General features: G+C 36.1%; 1 protein-coding gene across 1 annotated transcript in view; it reads right to left on the reverse strand.

Annotated features, from left to right (window-relative positions):
- Window positions 1–14,699, reverse strand: part of LOC309388510 (transient receptor potential cation channel subfamily V member 6-like) — a 94,227-nt gene that overhangs the window by 7,394 nt on the left and 72,134 nt on the right. Inside the window, exons 12-14 of the mRNA XM_081945899.1 lie at window positions 14,168–14,234; window positions 9,075–9,343; window positions 8,128–8,234 (exon numbers count right to left, since the gene is read on the reverse strand). Coding sequence (XP_081802025.1) covers window positions 8,128–8,234; window positions 9,075–9,343; window positions 14,168–14,234 — 443 coding nt within the window. The remainder of the gene's footprint in view (window positions 1–8,127; window positions 8,235–9,074; window positions 9,344–14,167; window positions 14,235–14,699) is intronic.

Raw genomic sequence — 14,699 nt, forward strand, 5'->3', positions numbered from 1 at the left:
TGCTACAGCCACATTTCTACAATCAGTGAAATCTTAGTTAGGGTAAAAGAAGGAGAGTAGCATATAGTCAATTGAAAATGTTTCTGCAAAATTTATATATCATGTGTTTCCTAGTTCCTGTTTTTTTTGTTGTTGCCAAAGTCCACTTTCTGGTTATGGGGTCTGTTTTGTTGGTGCCTGTTTTAATTTTTACCTCACTTTTGCAGATATTTGGAAGACTCTTAGCTGGCTGTAGAGGAAAAAAAATCCTTATTTTACAAGGAATTCTGCAAATCACACTGCATCAGAGACAGGCATGGCACTTGTGGAGCCTGGAGAGATGAATACAGTCTTTTTCATTGTTTCCTAATCTTCCCATTCTCCATTTTACAGCATAATTCAAGATGCAGAAGAGACACATGTAATCCTTTCATAGCAAAGGTGTTTGTTTCAATGCAGATTTAACTGTCAAGATGTCTCTTTCACACTGCACCTTCATATGCCTCTCCTTTATACCCTGCCGTTAGTTAATTAGGTTTATGTGTTGTGTTTCTTTCCAGGAGCTGAGCATGGTATATGGGAATGGATGTCTCTGTTTTTAAATCCACAACTCTGTAAAGCAGGTTGTGTTGAGGGGAGGTATGCTGCCACTCTGAAGGTGTAAGACCAAGGCTGGTATTAAATCTGGTTCTGCAGTGCTAATGCAGTATTTTTACCATAACACCACACTAGATGTGGAAAAGTGCAGGAGGAAAAAGATAATTGAAGTATTTACAAGACAAGGAAATTAAAAAAAAATCACCCTGGCTATATCATATTTACGATGATGGTCAGCAGTGATGCAGAGAGGCAAACTGAATTAGTTGGTTTTACTAGAGCAGTCTTTCTCTACCTTGGTATTTAAAGATGCATGGACTTCATCTCCCAGAATTCCCCCGCCAGCAATTCTGGAAGTTGAAGTCCACACATTTTCAAGTTGCAAGATTGAGAAATACTCTACTACAGCAATGGATTTTTGCTTTCACCAGCTGTTGGAGGTTGATGCCTTTAACAACTGCAGATGGTTAGCATGGGGAAATCCTTCCCTAACTCATATTCACAGCAGATGTGGGTGTTCTGCTGAAAGATAGTGTGTCTATATGTACAAGGGAGATGAAAATGAAGACAACTGACAACATAAACCAGTCACTGCAGCTATACTTCCCACTTTACAGCATATTTCTAAATAGAAGCAACTAAAAAATGGTAAGCAGGATGCAGCTTTGGAGCAGAGCTCTCTTCTTCTCTTTCCCCCTCCTTTTTTTCCTCTATGAAAAAAACTGGGCCCTCCCTCTGCCAATATTTCACATGTAATCAATATTCACAGCGAGATCCCAAATCACTGCAGACAGAAAAAAGGCTCATGTTGCAAAAGCAGTCGACCAAGACAGTTCCCCCACCCACCCACCTCCTTTCCGGCTCGCCTGAATTAGCAGCAAGCAGAACAAAGACAAGAATCCCCAACTGAATTCTCTTGACATTTTATCTTGCCATCCCCAACGGGCGGCAGAAGGGATACAAGGAGTGATGGATTCCAACATAACAGAAGATGCCCAATTGATAGTTTCAGAGAAATTTCGATCCATGTGTCTTTTCCTGGCTGGAAACGATCACACAAAGTCCTTCTATTTAATACCTGTTTCCTAAAATGAGTTTTGAGGGAAAGGCAGGGGGGCAGGAATAGATGAGCAGCAACTGGGGGTAGAAACTGCCAACACTCAAGCTTTCTAAAGGCTAGGCAGTCCTGCTCAAAGTGTGGAAATGTATTCTTTACTATTTCTATTCTATTTTTGGTGGCAGAAATTCCCACCCATGCTCCAAACGAGATATGAATCCATATAAGATCCAAGCCAGTTTAGCATGGAATGCGTTGACAGGTTATTAGAACAACAACAACAGCAATCTTTGATGTCTAACATCTAGACAGAACACATTGATTACTCTAATCTGGGAATCAACAATATTGTTGGTCCAGATTTGGGAGGTTCTTGATATTACTGAATTTGTTTTCTTAATTTGAATATTTGGTGAATTGTTTGTGTAAAAAGCTAACCTATAGTTGCCTACTATCTTATCCCCAGAATGCATATAACTACAAAGTGGATCTTGAAGTATCTTAGGAAGTAATAAGGTTGGGGATCCAGAGACCAGACTAGCTCCAAAGTATTTCCAATAAGATATTTTCTCAGAAATCTAGCAAGCCTAACTAGCTAAAAGCAGCTGGCTACTCTTCGTTTGGAAAAATCTTATTACTTGACATCTTTTCTTCCGAAGATTCTAGACATTGTTTCCAGGCATTCAGGATAACAAAATGGGATGGGCTTGGGATTCTGTAATGGTATGTTGGAATGACCTTGGGAGACTGGAAGAAGAGATGCTACCAAGGAAGTGAGCAAGTGAAAGTGAAAGAAGGGAACTCTCACAGCTACGTAATGGGCACAGAAAGAAAATGAAAAGGATCCACAATAACTTATTAAGCTGTAAAAAGATTCTTTTAACGTAGCATTGCAATAAAAGAGAATCAGTTCATCTTGTGCTTCTTGTTGGTCTGCCTGGCAAGGCTGACCACAATCTTCCAGGTCTGAAAGTACAAATCTCCTGTATCTTTTTTTTACATCTGATAAATTAGGGAGGATCCTTTCTGTGTGTGTGTGTGTGTGTGTGTGTGTGTGTGTGTGTGTGTATGCACTAGAGGTGGATTTCTGCCGGCATAACTGCTGGTTCGTGTGCACGTGATTTTACATGTGTGTGCAGTTGCCGTGATTTTACACTCGTGTGTGCGGTTGCCTGTAAATAGGTCTGCGCATGCGCAGAACATTTTAAAAGGTCAAAAAAAGACATCGCGGTAACTGGGGAACCAGTTCGGAGGCATGACGAACAGGCGGTCCCTACTGGTTCGGGGACCCAGTCACCATTTCTACTACCGTTTCCACTGAACCAGTGCAAACCAGTAGAACCACCTCTGGTGGGCACGTGAATGCGCAAACGTGTGTGTGCCCCTTATGCAGCTGGGGGTCCAGCCTTTTATCTGATTCTTAGGCAGCATCTCTTCCTCCCGTCTCCCAAGGTTATTCCCAAATACCATAACAGATCTGCAGGCAAGAATCTGACCTAAATCTAACATGACCTTCTACTTACTTAGGAACTTCCCACATGAGTGTCTATGGAGATTCTCAGTCATCCAGGTCCCAAAGGTGCTTTTTAAAGAGGCAACTGGACTTCCTTTGTTTTTCCTTGAAGTCATTTCACTTCTCATCCAAGAAGCTTCTTCAGGTCTGAATGCTGGTTCAGACCTGAAGAAGCTTCTTGGATGAGAAGTGAAATGTCTTCAAGGAAAAACAAAGGAAGTCCAGTTGCCTCTTTAAAAAGCATCTTTGGTATTCCCACTTGATTATTATTCATCTATTATGATGGAAGAAGATTGCTAGTATGAAAAACACTTTGTGTTTTGGGCATCTTTAAAAATGTAAAGTGTGAAGGCAACAAACATATTTTCAGATTTTCACATGAATACACATGGCAGGAAGTTGGAGTTTATTAATGAGTATACGCCCTGCTAAAATGTCAGATTTCTTTCTATACAATATATGAAATAGATTATGGCAAAAAGTAGCATGTAATTATCAAGCCCAACAGCCTATAAAATAAGTTATTTTAAAAAATGGAAATAACTAGCTTATGGAAATCTCCATTTCTCCTGAGCTATGCTTTAATAAAAATAGTTTAATATTGCTTGAAACATAATGGATGTTAGTAACTAATGCTATAATCCAGTATGGTAAACCCAGCCATCATAATTTAATGGTTGCATGAATTCTTTATTCTCCTAAATTATTGGCTTCCAATGCTCAAGGAATTTTGTAAACTTGTAAAGGAGAATTTTAATGTTTTGAAAAATTTAAACAAAATAAGTGAAATTATTGTGTAAGATGAAGGTAAATGTTTCATCTCCCACAGTAGAAAAACATTGTCATGATGTTTCTTTGGAAAAAGCTGCAGGGATCACTGTGACCTAAAATTTAACAGAAATACGGGCAGTCTCTGAATACCGTGTTTCCCCGAAAATAAGACAAGGTCTTATTTTCTTTTGACCCCTGAAATAAGCACTTGGCCTTATTTTTGGGAGGTCTTATTATTTTTGAGATGCAGGAGGAGGCGAGTGTGGTCACCTCATGGCTACTACTGTGTTACAATATTTTTGGGGAGGGCTTATTTTCAGGAGAGGGCTTATTTTAGTTCATGAGCTCAAAAGCCTGATTGGGCTTATTATCCGCGGAGGGCTTATTTTCAGGAAAACGGTATATGGTTGGAAAATTATTACTTTTAATCATATACACACATGTGTGTTTAAGAACGTATCAGATGCACAAAAATCTACGTGGGTATACCAATTTCCAGAATTCTCAAAATTAGCAATTCTTTCTAGGGAATTTTTCTAGGGAGTTCAGAAGGGGTCCCAGCTTGAACAGCATATGAGCCTATAAAAAAACAATACAGAAATCATTGCCAAAACATTACAGTGTAGTCACATTTAATACATAATATCCCCATGCAGGGAGGACAGGAGGAATGAAATAGAGAGAGAAATGGCCAGAGAATAAGCAGTAACAAATAGAAAACAGTGGAAGAGAACACAAATGAGCAAATATAGAGTGAAAAGTTTAGCCACCCCCATTTTGACAAAAAATAAATAAATCTGTATTCAACATTATGAAAATTGCTAAGCACTTGGTGTTAGAGAATCTCTTGAGCATATTATTTTTTATTAGAAATTGGCAATGATAATGTGGATTTGAAGAGAAAAATGTTCCACATGTAGTTTTTAACACATATTTTATATTTCAGTTTAAACATAAAAAATATGATAACTTTTTAGAAGAGACACAACCTCACCAATAAACTAGATATTCAATTTAATGGAAGTATAATTGATTATAGTAATTGACCAATTCAGAAACAAAGAAAAGGAATGGTAATTGCAAAACAGCAAGTAAAAATGATGTTAAAAGTTAATAAATATACATTTTATATTTATATAATTTCGATGTACTGTATTTTATAAACAGGAAAACAAAACACACTCACATTCGGAGAAACAAAATCACATTGATCACATAGTAATAACTATAAATTAAATGTATTTGGGTCTCTTGGAAATCTATCTAGATGGAGAGTTATTAGTTACAATTGCGCACCTTTATCATTGCATTATAACAAAACATGGGTTAATGTTTCAGGAACATAAGAGCAACGGGTTTTTTTTTTTAAGTGGGAGACTCCATAATTTCCCTTTAAAGACAGCTGTTGGAAGGGCATTAAATTTTGCCAGATTTGGATTGTTCTGAATTTGGGAATTCAGTCAGTGTTATGATTTAGCTGAAGGCACCATGTCATTCATAAAAAATAAACAGCTAAGCATTTCCTAATGCCATATCACAACAGGGCACAATTTTGCTACTAAATCCAATATACACGTATGTAACTCTCATATATAGTAGTTGAGCTACTGGGCTAGAAACCAGGAACTGTGAGTTCTAGTCCCATCTTAAACCCAAAGCCAACTGGGTGACCTTGGGCCAGTCAGTCTCTGTCACCCCTAGGAAGCAGAGCAAACCACTCCCCAAAATGTTGCCAAGAAAACTGCAGGGACTAATCCAGGCAATTGCCAGGAGTCAATACGACTCAAAGGCATCCTTCTCCAATAAAGATGATGTGCAATTTGATTGGTACAGAATGAAAATGATTATGCTATAAAATACTACTGAAATATGTGGAATTAGGCTAGGAAGTACAGGAAGTACAAAAAAGGATGCTTGGCATAATGATGAAATAAGGGAGATTGTGGATTAAAAAAATGCATGTAGAAGAGGAATTGTTGCCAAAGAATGGGATGATACATTCTTTGTATTCTTTGAATCCTTGACTTACGACCACAATTGACCCCAACATTTCTGTTGTTATGAGATATTTGTTAAGTGAGTTGTGTCCCATTTTACGACTTTTCTTGCCACAGTTGTTAAGCGAATCACTGCCATTGATAAGTTAGTAACATGGTTGTTAAGTGAATCTGGCTTCCCCATCAACTTCCTTGTTAGAAGATCACAAAAGGGGATCACGTGATCCCGGGACACAGGAAAGGTCATACATATGAACCAGTTGCCAAGCATCTGAATTTTGATCACACGATCATGGGGATGCAGCAAAGGTTGTAACTATGAAAAATGGTCATAAGTCAGATTTTTCAGCGCCGTTGTAATTTTGAACGGTTACTAAACGAACTGTTGTAAGTCGAGGACTACCTGTATTGCATATACACCGTATAATGTACTGATAGACAAAAGAGTTGAAAAGAATCCAGTCAAAGAGAGCAGGAAGCGGTTAAAATTCCAAGGCATTTAAAAAATGGGAAAGATAATGGGAATAGAAAATTGTTTTGGAAATGAGAGAAAAGGACTGAACAAGTCACCTTTAGAAGAAGGAATAGAACTAAGAATAAATGGGATGAAATCATTTGGGATCAATCTAAAATGAGAGAATGTTGGAAGGGATAGTTTAGGGATTTTATGGGAATACTAGTGATACATTGAAGAACGGAATTAAAATGAATATTATAAATGTTAGTCCCCCCCCCCCCCAAAAAAAAAATGGAAGAAAAGGAGGCATCTAATCAGGGCCGGATTTAGATGAAAAGAGGCCCTAGGCTATTCCACTTATGGGGCCCTTTCACCTCCCATTTTTAAGTTTGTAAATTACATGAGAGATAATAGAATACATCATTACTGTGATATATATCAATATATTAAATGAAACATGTTGTAATTGGTACTAACCTTTATAAAAAACGTGGCACGGATAATAAATAAAAATGAAAGGCCCCTCTTGATCTTGAGGCCCTAGGCTGAAGCCTAGTTAGCCTATAGGAAAATCCGGCCCTGCATCTAATGTAAAAATGCTGGAAAGTGGTGACTTTAGTATGCCAAGAGATTTGATGTGATAAATACAAATGTTGCAATGTATTTAAAAGAGTTTTTAATATCCTATGTTCTATTTATGCTCCAAATGCTGTTTGACTCTGGGATTTACAGCCTAACTATTTTTGATTGATTTGAGCTAAAATGATACAGAATAGCAGAGATGCAGTCATCACGCATCCTATCAAGTGTCTCACTGTGACATGTACTCAGATGCTGTGTGCTGATTGCTTTATAAACCTGGCAACCTTCATGCTATGTTTATGGCTCTATGCCCATTGAGCAACTTTTGCATTTGAGTGATTGTGTGTGTGTGTGAACAGAAACCTTTTTCCATGAATATATCTTTGTAATGATTATAGTGGGGAGTAGTTTAATGTCATGATCATAATCCTGTCTGTCTGTCTATTTATCTATCATCTATCTATCCACCTACTCCCCTCTCTCATTTATCAACTATCTTTATCTATCTGTCAGTCAGTCAGTCTGTCTGTCTATCTATGTATCTATCTACTTCCCTTCATCCCTCTCTCATTTATCATCTGTGTGTGTGTGTGTGTGTGTGTGTGTGTGTGTGTGTGTGTGTGTGTACTAACCAATCTACCCACCTACCTATCCCCTCTCTCATCATCTATCTACCGGTATCCTATCTATCTATCTATCTATCTATCTATCTATCTATCTATCTATCTATCTATCTATCTATCTATCTATCTATCATCTATCTATCATCTATCTATCTATCTATCTATCTATCTATCTATCTATCATCTATCTATCATCATCATTATCATCATCTACACACATATACAGGGGTAAACCCACATTTTCAGAGAAGTGTTAGTATTTATCTCTTGTTTTGCTGTGACAGAAAGTTGGTATTGAGACTGTTCCTTCCTAGGCCAGCTTTAGATGACTATTTCTTTAGTTCGGTCATTTGTCTTGCTCCTTAATTCTGTGACATGTCAATCTGTTTGGGCTGCTTATGCTTTACCATATCCACAAGCATATCCTAAATATCAATTTATTGATACTATGGATTCATTAAGTAAATAGATATTTGGTTTAAATCGTAACTAGTCCACATACATAATATCCTCTTTATCATAGAAGATGTACGCAAATTAATGAAACTTACCTCAAATATCTCTGGTTACCTAGGCCATATTCCTTTCCACAGATGCCTAAGCGAGGCCAGAGACACTGTGGGAGTTTGCGCTCTAACATAATGGTAGTGGAAACAACCTAAAACACACAATTTTAAAAATTGGGTAATCAAAATGTTTTAATTAATTGGGTAATATTCCTAAAGCAGGTTTTGAAGTCTCTCTTAGTGCCAATATGCAATGAACCTTCATGAATTGCAGCATATCCCATAGCTGCACATTTAGGAAATGATACAAGTATCATCTACTTTGACGGGGATAAGCAGACTCAGAATATATTTTGTTTATTCCTTCTTCCTCCTTTCTTTGGCAATGTTTTTTTCACTTTTCCTTTAAAAATTGACAGGATTTTTTTTCTCCTCAATTTATCTCTAATCCAATTATTAGATTATACTATTTTTTTTAAAAAAACACCATTCTAGCATCCATTAGTCTGGATTTATGTAGATATAATTCTTATCTGCAGGCAGGCATCATGCATAAAATACATACATATGCATAAGTGAACAAATCTGGAAACCACATATTTAGCTTTCAAAAAACCAAGGTTTACTCCCCCCATTCAATTATATATATTTATATATACTTAAAACAAGTATGATTATTGAAATCCTGTTTTCCCAATAATAAATACACAGTTGAAAAGAATCACTGATCTGTTTGGGATCCTGGAATCACAACATAATTCCAAATCTAATTCAGAAAGGATACCAAACACATTTTCATTTCAATATTATAATGAGAAGATTCCCCATTGGTGCAGATTTTTGTTAAATGAATACAAGCACTGTCTTCTGAACTTATTTTTTATTTGCTTTCATTAGATAGAAATTAACCTAAGAAAATAATCTATTCAGGTTCCTTCCCCATTCTGCTCCATCAGGTGCAATCAATTAATAGGCAAAAAGTCATCCCTCACCTGTGCTCTCCAAAGTTCATCCCGCTCATGGGCCACACGCCAGTGAGTATCCCCCATCATGGCAATAAGTAGGTTGAGCATAAGAAGGGCCGCAATAATAGCAAAAGCAGAATAAGTGATGCCATACATAAAAGGCAAGTCCACCTCATAGTTGGCAGGTCCATCAATGATGGTGAGAAACAGCTGAAATGTGCTGTAGAGTGCCATGGGATAGCTATAAAAATGGCCCAGTTCATCGGGGTCCTCTGTTTGGAAGATGACGTAAAATGCTGCCAAAGAAAACAAAAGGACATGAGTTCAGTTTCTAATTAGAAGCTATTCCCTTGTTGAACATTTGCCATGTGTGAACTTTTGTCTGCTCTAAATATCATTGTGTAGTTGCATTGTTCAGTTGGCCTTCGTTGTTATTCCCCTCTTGCATGGATTGGATTGGACTGGACTGGACTTACTTGGACTAGACTAGACTAGACTAGACTAGACTAGACTAGACTAGACTAGACTAGACTTGTCAAGAGTGCATGATATAACTGTTATAGATGTAGATAGCAAACAGACAGGTAATTTTTCCCAGACTGAACCAATTATAATTCTCACTGGTTTCTTTTTACAACAATTAATTTCTTGAGAATAACAGGAAGAAGGAGTAATACTTGGAAATGCTGCTAAGGAGAGAAAGAGACAACATTTGTTCACTCCTCAAATCATTTTTATATGCACTGGTTCTCTCAATTTGATGAAGAGAAAACCTTTAGAAATTTAAACATACAGAGTGTTTATATCGTATGGTTGTAACATGTGGTAAGCACCAGGGGCATCTAGAAATGATTGATTGAACAATGGCTTTGTATGTGAGTAAAGCATTTATTTTAATTGTTTCTTCTGTTCAATTGTGTTCAATCTTTGGGACTTCCTGGACAAGTGCATGCAATTTTCTTGATACACTATTTTCAGAAATGGTTTGCCATTACCTCCTGCCTAGGGCTGGGAGAAAGTGACAGGTCAGGTCACACAGATTTGGGCCTAAAGCAGGACTACTCCCAGTTTCTAGCCTGTTGCCTTAACCATTAGACTAAACGGGTTCTCACGAAACCTTTTATTAGAGGTCATTTTATACAATATAACAGAAAACTTAAAAAGAAAAGTCAAGAGAAAATATACGTTATTTTAGATGAGATAAAGAAAAAAGGAGAATTAACAAAATATCCAGAGAAGATAAATGTTTCTGAGCAAATTAAGCTTCTACAACAACAATTATCTATGTTAACAGAAATGGAAATAAAAATGAATTATGCAAAGCAAAAAAATGAGTTTGCAAATAAACCAGGGAAGTGGTTAGCATATAAATTACAAAAAGAAAATGATATTTAAATTACAAGATGGAGCTATTCTATGAATGGTCAATGTAGCCATTGTTATTGATATTCATCAATATTATTCTAATTTGTATAAAAGAAGTGACATCTCTCTAGAGAAAATAGATGACTATGTAAAGAAACAAAATTTACTGAGAATTACAGAGGAACAGACACAAGATTATAAATTGACCTATAGTAATATGGGAAGTTTCTAAGGCTACAAAAAAGGTTACACTGGAAAAAGAACCTAAACCAGACGGATTATCAGACTCTCATTATAAAAGTTTTGAGGATGAACTTTTATAGCCTTTTACAAAACACAATGAATTCAATTCATAAAAACCAAACATGTAGCTTCCAAATTTGTTCACTCATGCACATGTATATATTTTATTGTGCATGATGTGTAATTGAGGATAATAATCAAATCTACGTATATCCAGATCTAGGATGCTACAATGGTTTTTAAAAATTAGCAGAGTAATAATTTGATTGGAGAAAAATTGAGGAGAAAAAAAAGTGCTGTCAATTTTAAGGGAAAAGTGAAAAAATGGAAAAGAAAAGTCGGAAGAAGGAGGAAGAAAAATATCAGATAATTAGAAAGAGGGAGAAGATTGATTTATTTATTTATTCAATTTATAGGCCGCACCCTCTCCACAAAGGGACTTGGGGCGGCGTACAACTCAATATACAAATAAATGACAAGGAGGAGGTAATCAAAACATTGTACAATTCATAAATAAATAATCATAAGTTAAAAACAACACAATAAAATTTAAAACAATTAAAATACCCAAAAAATCAGTTAGTTTAGATTTAAAATTGTCCAGGGGGGATTAGAAAATGTAGTTGTAATTCAAGCCAGGCCAGCTAGTTGGAACAGGTGGGCTTTAGGTTGACTTTGACTTTAGCGAGAAACTACAGGGCAATAACTATAAGTTGTTCATAATAAAGGACTGATAGACTGAAAATAATTTTGCAAAAATTATTCATAAGGATCAGTGTGGGGTTTTACTTAAAAGGTAATTAAAGGTCAATGCATTGGACATTTTGGAACACCTGAGCAACATAATGTAAAACAAGCTGCATTGATCTTTGTTGCAGAAAAAGCTTTCGACAATTTGAACTGGGCTTCCTTATTTCAGTTTCTGGAAGATACAAATTTTGGAGAGACCTTTATAAAATGGATAAGATAGATCTATACTTACAGAGTGTACAAATAATAGTTGTTGATGAAAATTTGACAAAAAATGTAAGGGTACAAAAACAAACAAGACAGGGATGCCCACTGTCCCCTCTCTTGTTTATTTTAGTTCTGGAAATATTGAATAAGGAAATAAGGAACAAAGATAAGGCAAGATGAGAAGATTTTGAGAATAAATATATATATAAAAAGAAACTTGTAAGTTAAGGATATTTCAGATGAATTGGTGTGGATTCTGGAAGGTCCTTTAAAGGAAATTGAACTGTTATTGGGTAATTTTTTTAAAAAAAATGGTGCACTAACATATTTAAAAATTAATAAAAAGAAATTGAAGATGTTAATGAAAAATAACAAAATAGAAGCTGAAACAAAACTGATGAATAAAACAGGTTTTAGCTCTGAGAGGTAGTTAAATACTTGGGTAACATGTCAAATATGAACTGTATGTTATTTCAACATAATTATGCTAGGTTTTGAAACTAACTTAAAAGATATGCTAAAATGGGAGAAATTACAATAGCCATATGTGACAAAGATGAACGTTCTACCTAAAATGATATTTTTGTTTCATACAATAACTCTTCTGACAGATGCACAATTTAAAAAGTGTCAAAAGGAATCTCTAAATTTATGTGGCAGGGGAAAAACATGAGTTAAATATAAGGTGCTGTAAGACACAAAGAAAAGAGGTGGGCCATGTTTATCAGATTTGACATTGTGTTTTAGAACTTGCTATTTGGTTTGGATGAAAGAATAGATAGTTCTTGTTGTGGCCCGCCAGCGGCCAGCAGAGCTGGCGGCAGATTCAGACAGTGAGCAGGTTGTGGAGGACCATGGGTCAGTCCTGGAGTCTGAGGAAAGCTCTGACAAGTGCTCTGCGTCGGAGGCAGAGAGGGGGCCAGAACCGTCTGACAGTTATCAGCTGCCTTCGGAGTCAGACATCATCGAGGCAGATGAACAGTGTGTGCATGCACAGAGTTGCCAGATAAAGGGAACAGCTAAGGAACAAGGGTCGAATTGGGAGAAAGGCCACAGGTGGACAGTGAATGGCTCCTCCAATAGGGAATAAAAGAGGAGCAAAGGGGAGGGGAGTTTGCAGGAAACAGTTAGTTCATTCCTGCATTCTTGCCAAGTATTGCAGCTTCTGAAAGATATCGGCCTGACCACGCTCCAAGCCTAATAAAGGCTGGTAATTGTGGACTATCTTGAAAGACTGTGGGAGAGGAAAGACATGTTGCTGGGAAAGCCTAGATCAGAACAGTTCTATGGGGAAATAGAAGGCTTTTAGAGTTAGGAGAACATGACTTGAAATTTGAGTAATATAGATATTTGTGGTTTATAAAATCAAGGTAAATTTGGATTTCAAAAACCATTATGCTAGACATGCCGTATTTAAGAGCATGAAATAGATACAAACCCAGATTATGGCCAAAAATACCCCTGTGGCTTTCAGCAAAAGAAGCACATTACATAATAGAAATAATAGGCAAACACAAATGGTTGACTTATTACTTGACAAATAATAGAATTTGTCAAAAAAACATTTAAAATAATATCACGAGAATAACTGGTAGCAAAGTTTTATAATTGTCACCCGTCCTCATATTTGTACTTACTAGAAATATTGAAAAATAAAACACTTTAAAAGACTTTATGGTTTTAAACATTCTAAGATTGAATTGTGTATAAATGATGAACATGTAATTATTAAAATGTATACAATTATTGAAATTAGTAATTTTTTATATTCTTAAAAAAAATACAATTATTTTTTTAAAAAATTAAAAATGGCATTGAGGGATTTGTGGTATTATAGATACAGTTTTATGAAATGCCATGTATCTTTATGGCACTGAATTAGGGATAATGGTAGAGGATCTTGGCAAAACTTCTAAAACACTTCAGATTCTATTTTGTGATTTGATACATTAGGATAAGTGGCACAAGAAAGGCTAAATATCCAGCCAGCTTAAGATAGGCAATGGCAATCTATTGTTGTAAAAACTATGAGTCTTGTGGCAGGTTGATGTCTAATCAATTACTCTGCCATTCACTTCCATTAATCATAACTTATTTTATCAGACTCATGAAGCTATTACCTTAAGTAATAAATTAAATAGTATATTATCTGACAACATAGAGAAAAGGAAGATAGAGAATGCAAAAAGGAAATATTTACACAGCATATCAAGGAACCAGTTTCAGTCTCAGGTAAATTTTCAGAATATAGAATACAATCAGATAAACCCATTGCAATCCAATAAAAATGGTGGGAAGCTCCCTCTTTTTTCCATTATTATAATAATTATTAATTTCAAGATTACATTACACTATGTATATAGACACTTCCTATTATTATTAGTTGGTAGCATAAAAACAAAAGGAAAAGTCAAAGATATGGCTGTAACAGGAGATATCCTATAGCCAAGAGGAAGGAATTTGGTAATATTCCCACTCTCTGTGCTTTCAAGAATTGCTACATTTTTCTTTGTAAGTCAAGCTCACAAGAATGTGGTCTAGAATAGATCACCTACCAGATGCAAACCCAAGGATGACCACTGCCATGAGCCAGCAGAAACGGAGGAGGTCTCCAAATATCATCTAGAAAGAAAAACATACAGTGACCAAGAGCTCTTCTCTCACACAAAACTACATCCAAGGAACAGCATTCTAGATCAAGACCAACATGCTCTAGATTAAACTGTATCATTCCAGTTCATTCCAACTTCAAGGGATCCTTATCTATTTGCTTCTAAAGACTGAGAATAAAGTAGAATAAAGTAGAGTAGAGTAGAGTAGAGTAGAGTAGAGTAGCGTAGAATAGAATAGAATAGAATAGAATAGAATACAGAGTTGGAAGGGACCTTGGAGGTCTTCTAGTCAACCCCTGCTTAGGCAGGATACCCTACACCACTTCAGACAAATGGTTATCAATCTCTTTTTAAAACTTCCATATGTTGGAGCATTCACAACTTCTGGAGACAAGCTGTTCCACAGATTAATTGTTCTAACTGTCAGGAAATTTTTCCTTGGTTCTAATTTGCTTCTTTCCTTGAAAGAAGATTA

This window comes from Natrix helvetica (assembly GCF_964273705.1).
Source record: "Natrix helvetica genome assembly, chromosome: 2".
Classification (NCBI taxonomy): Eukaryota; Metazoa; Chordata; class Lepidosauria; order Squamata; family Natricidae; genus Natrix; species Natrix helvetica.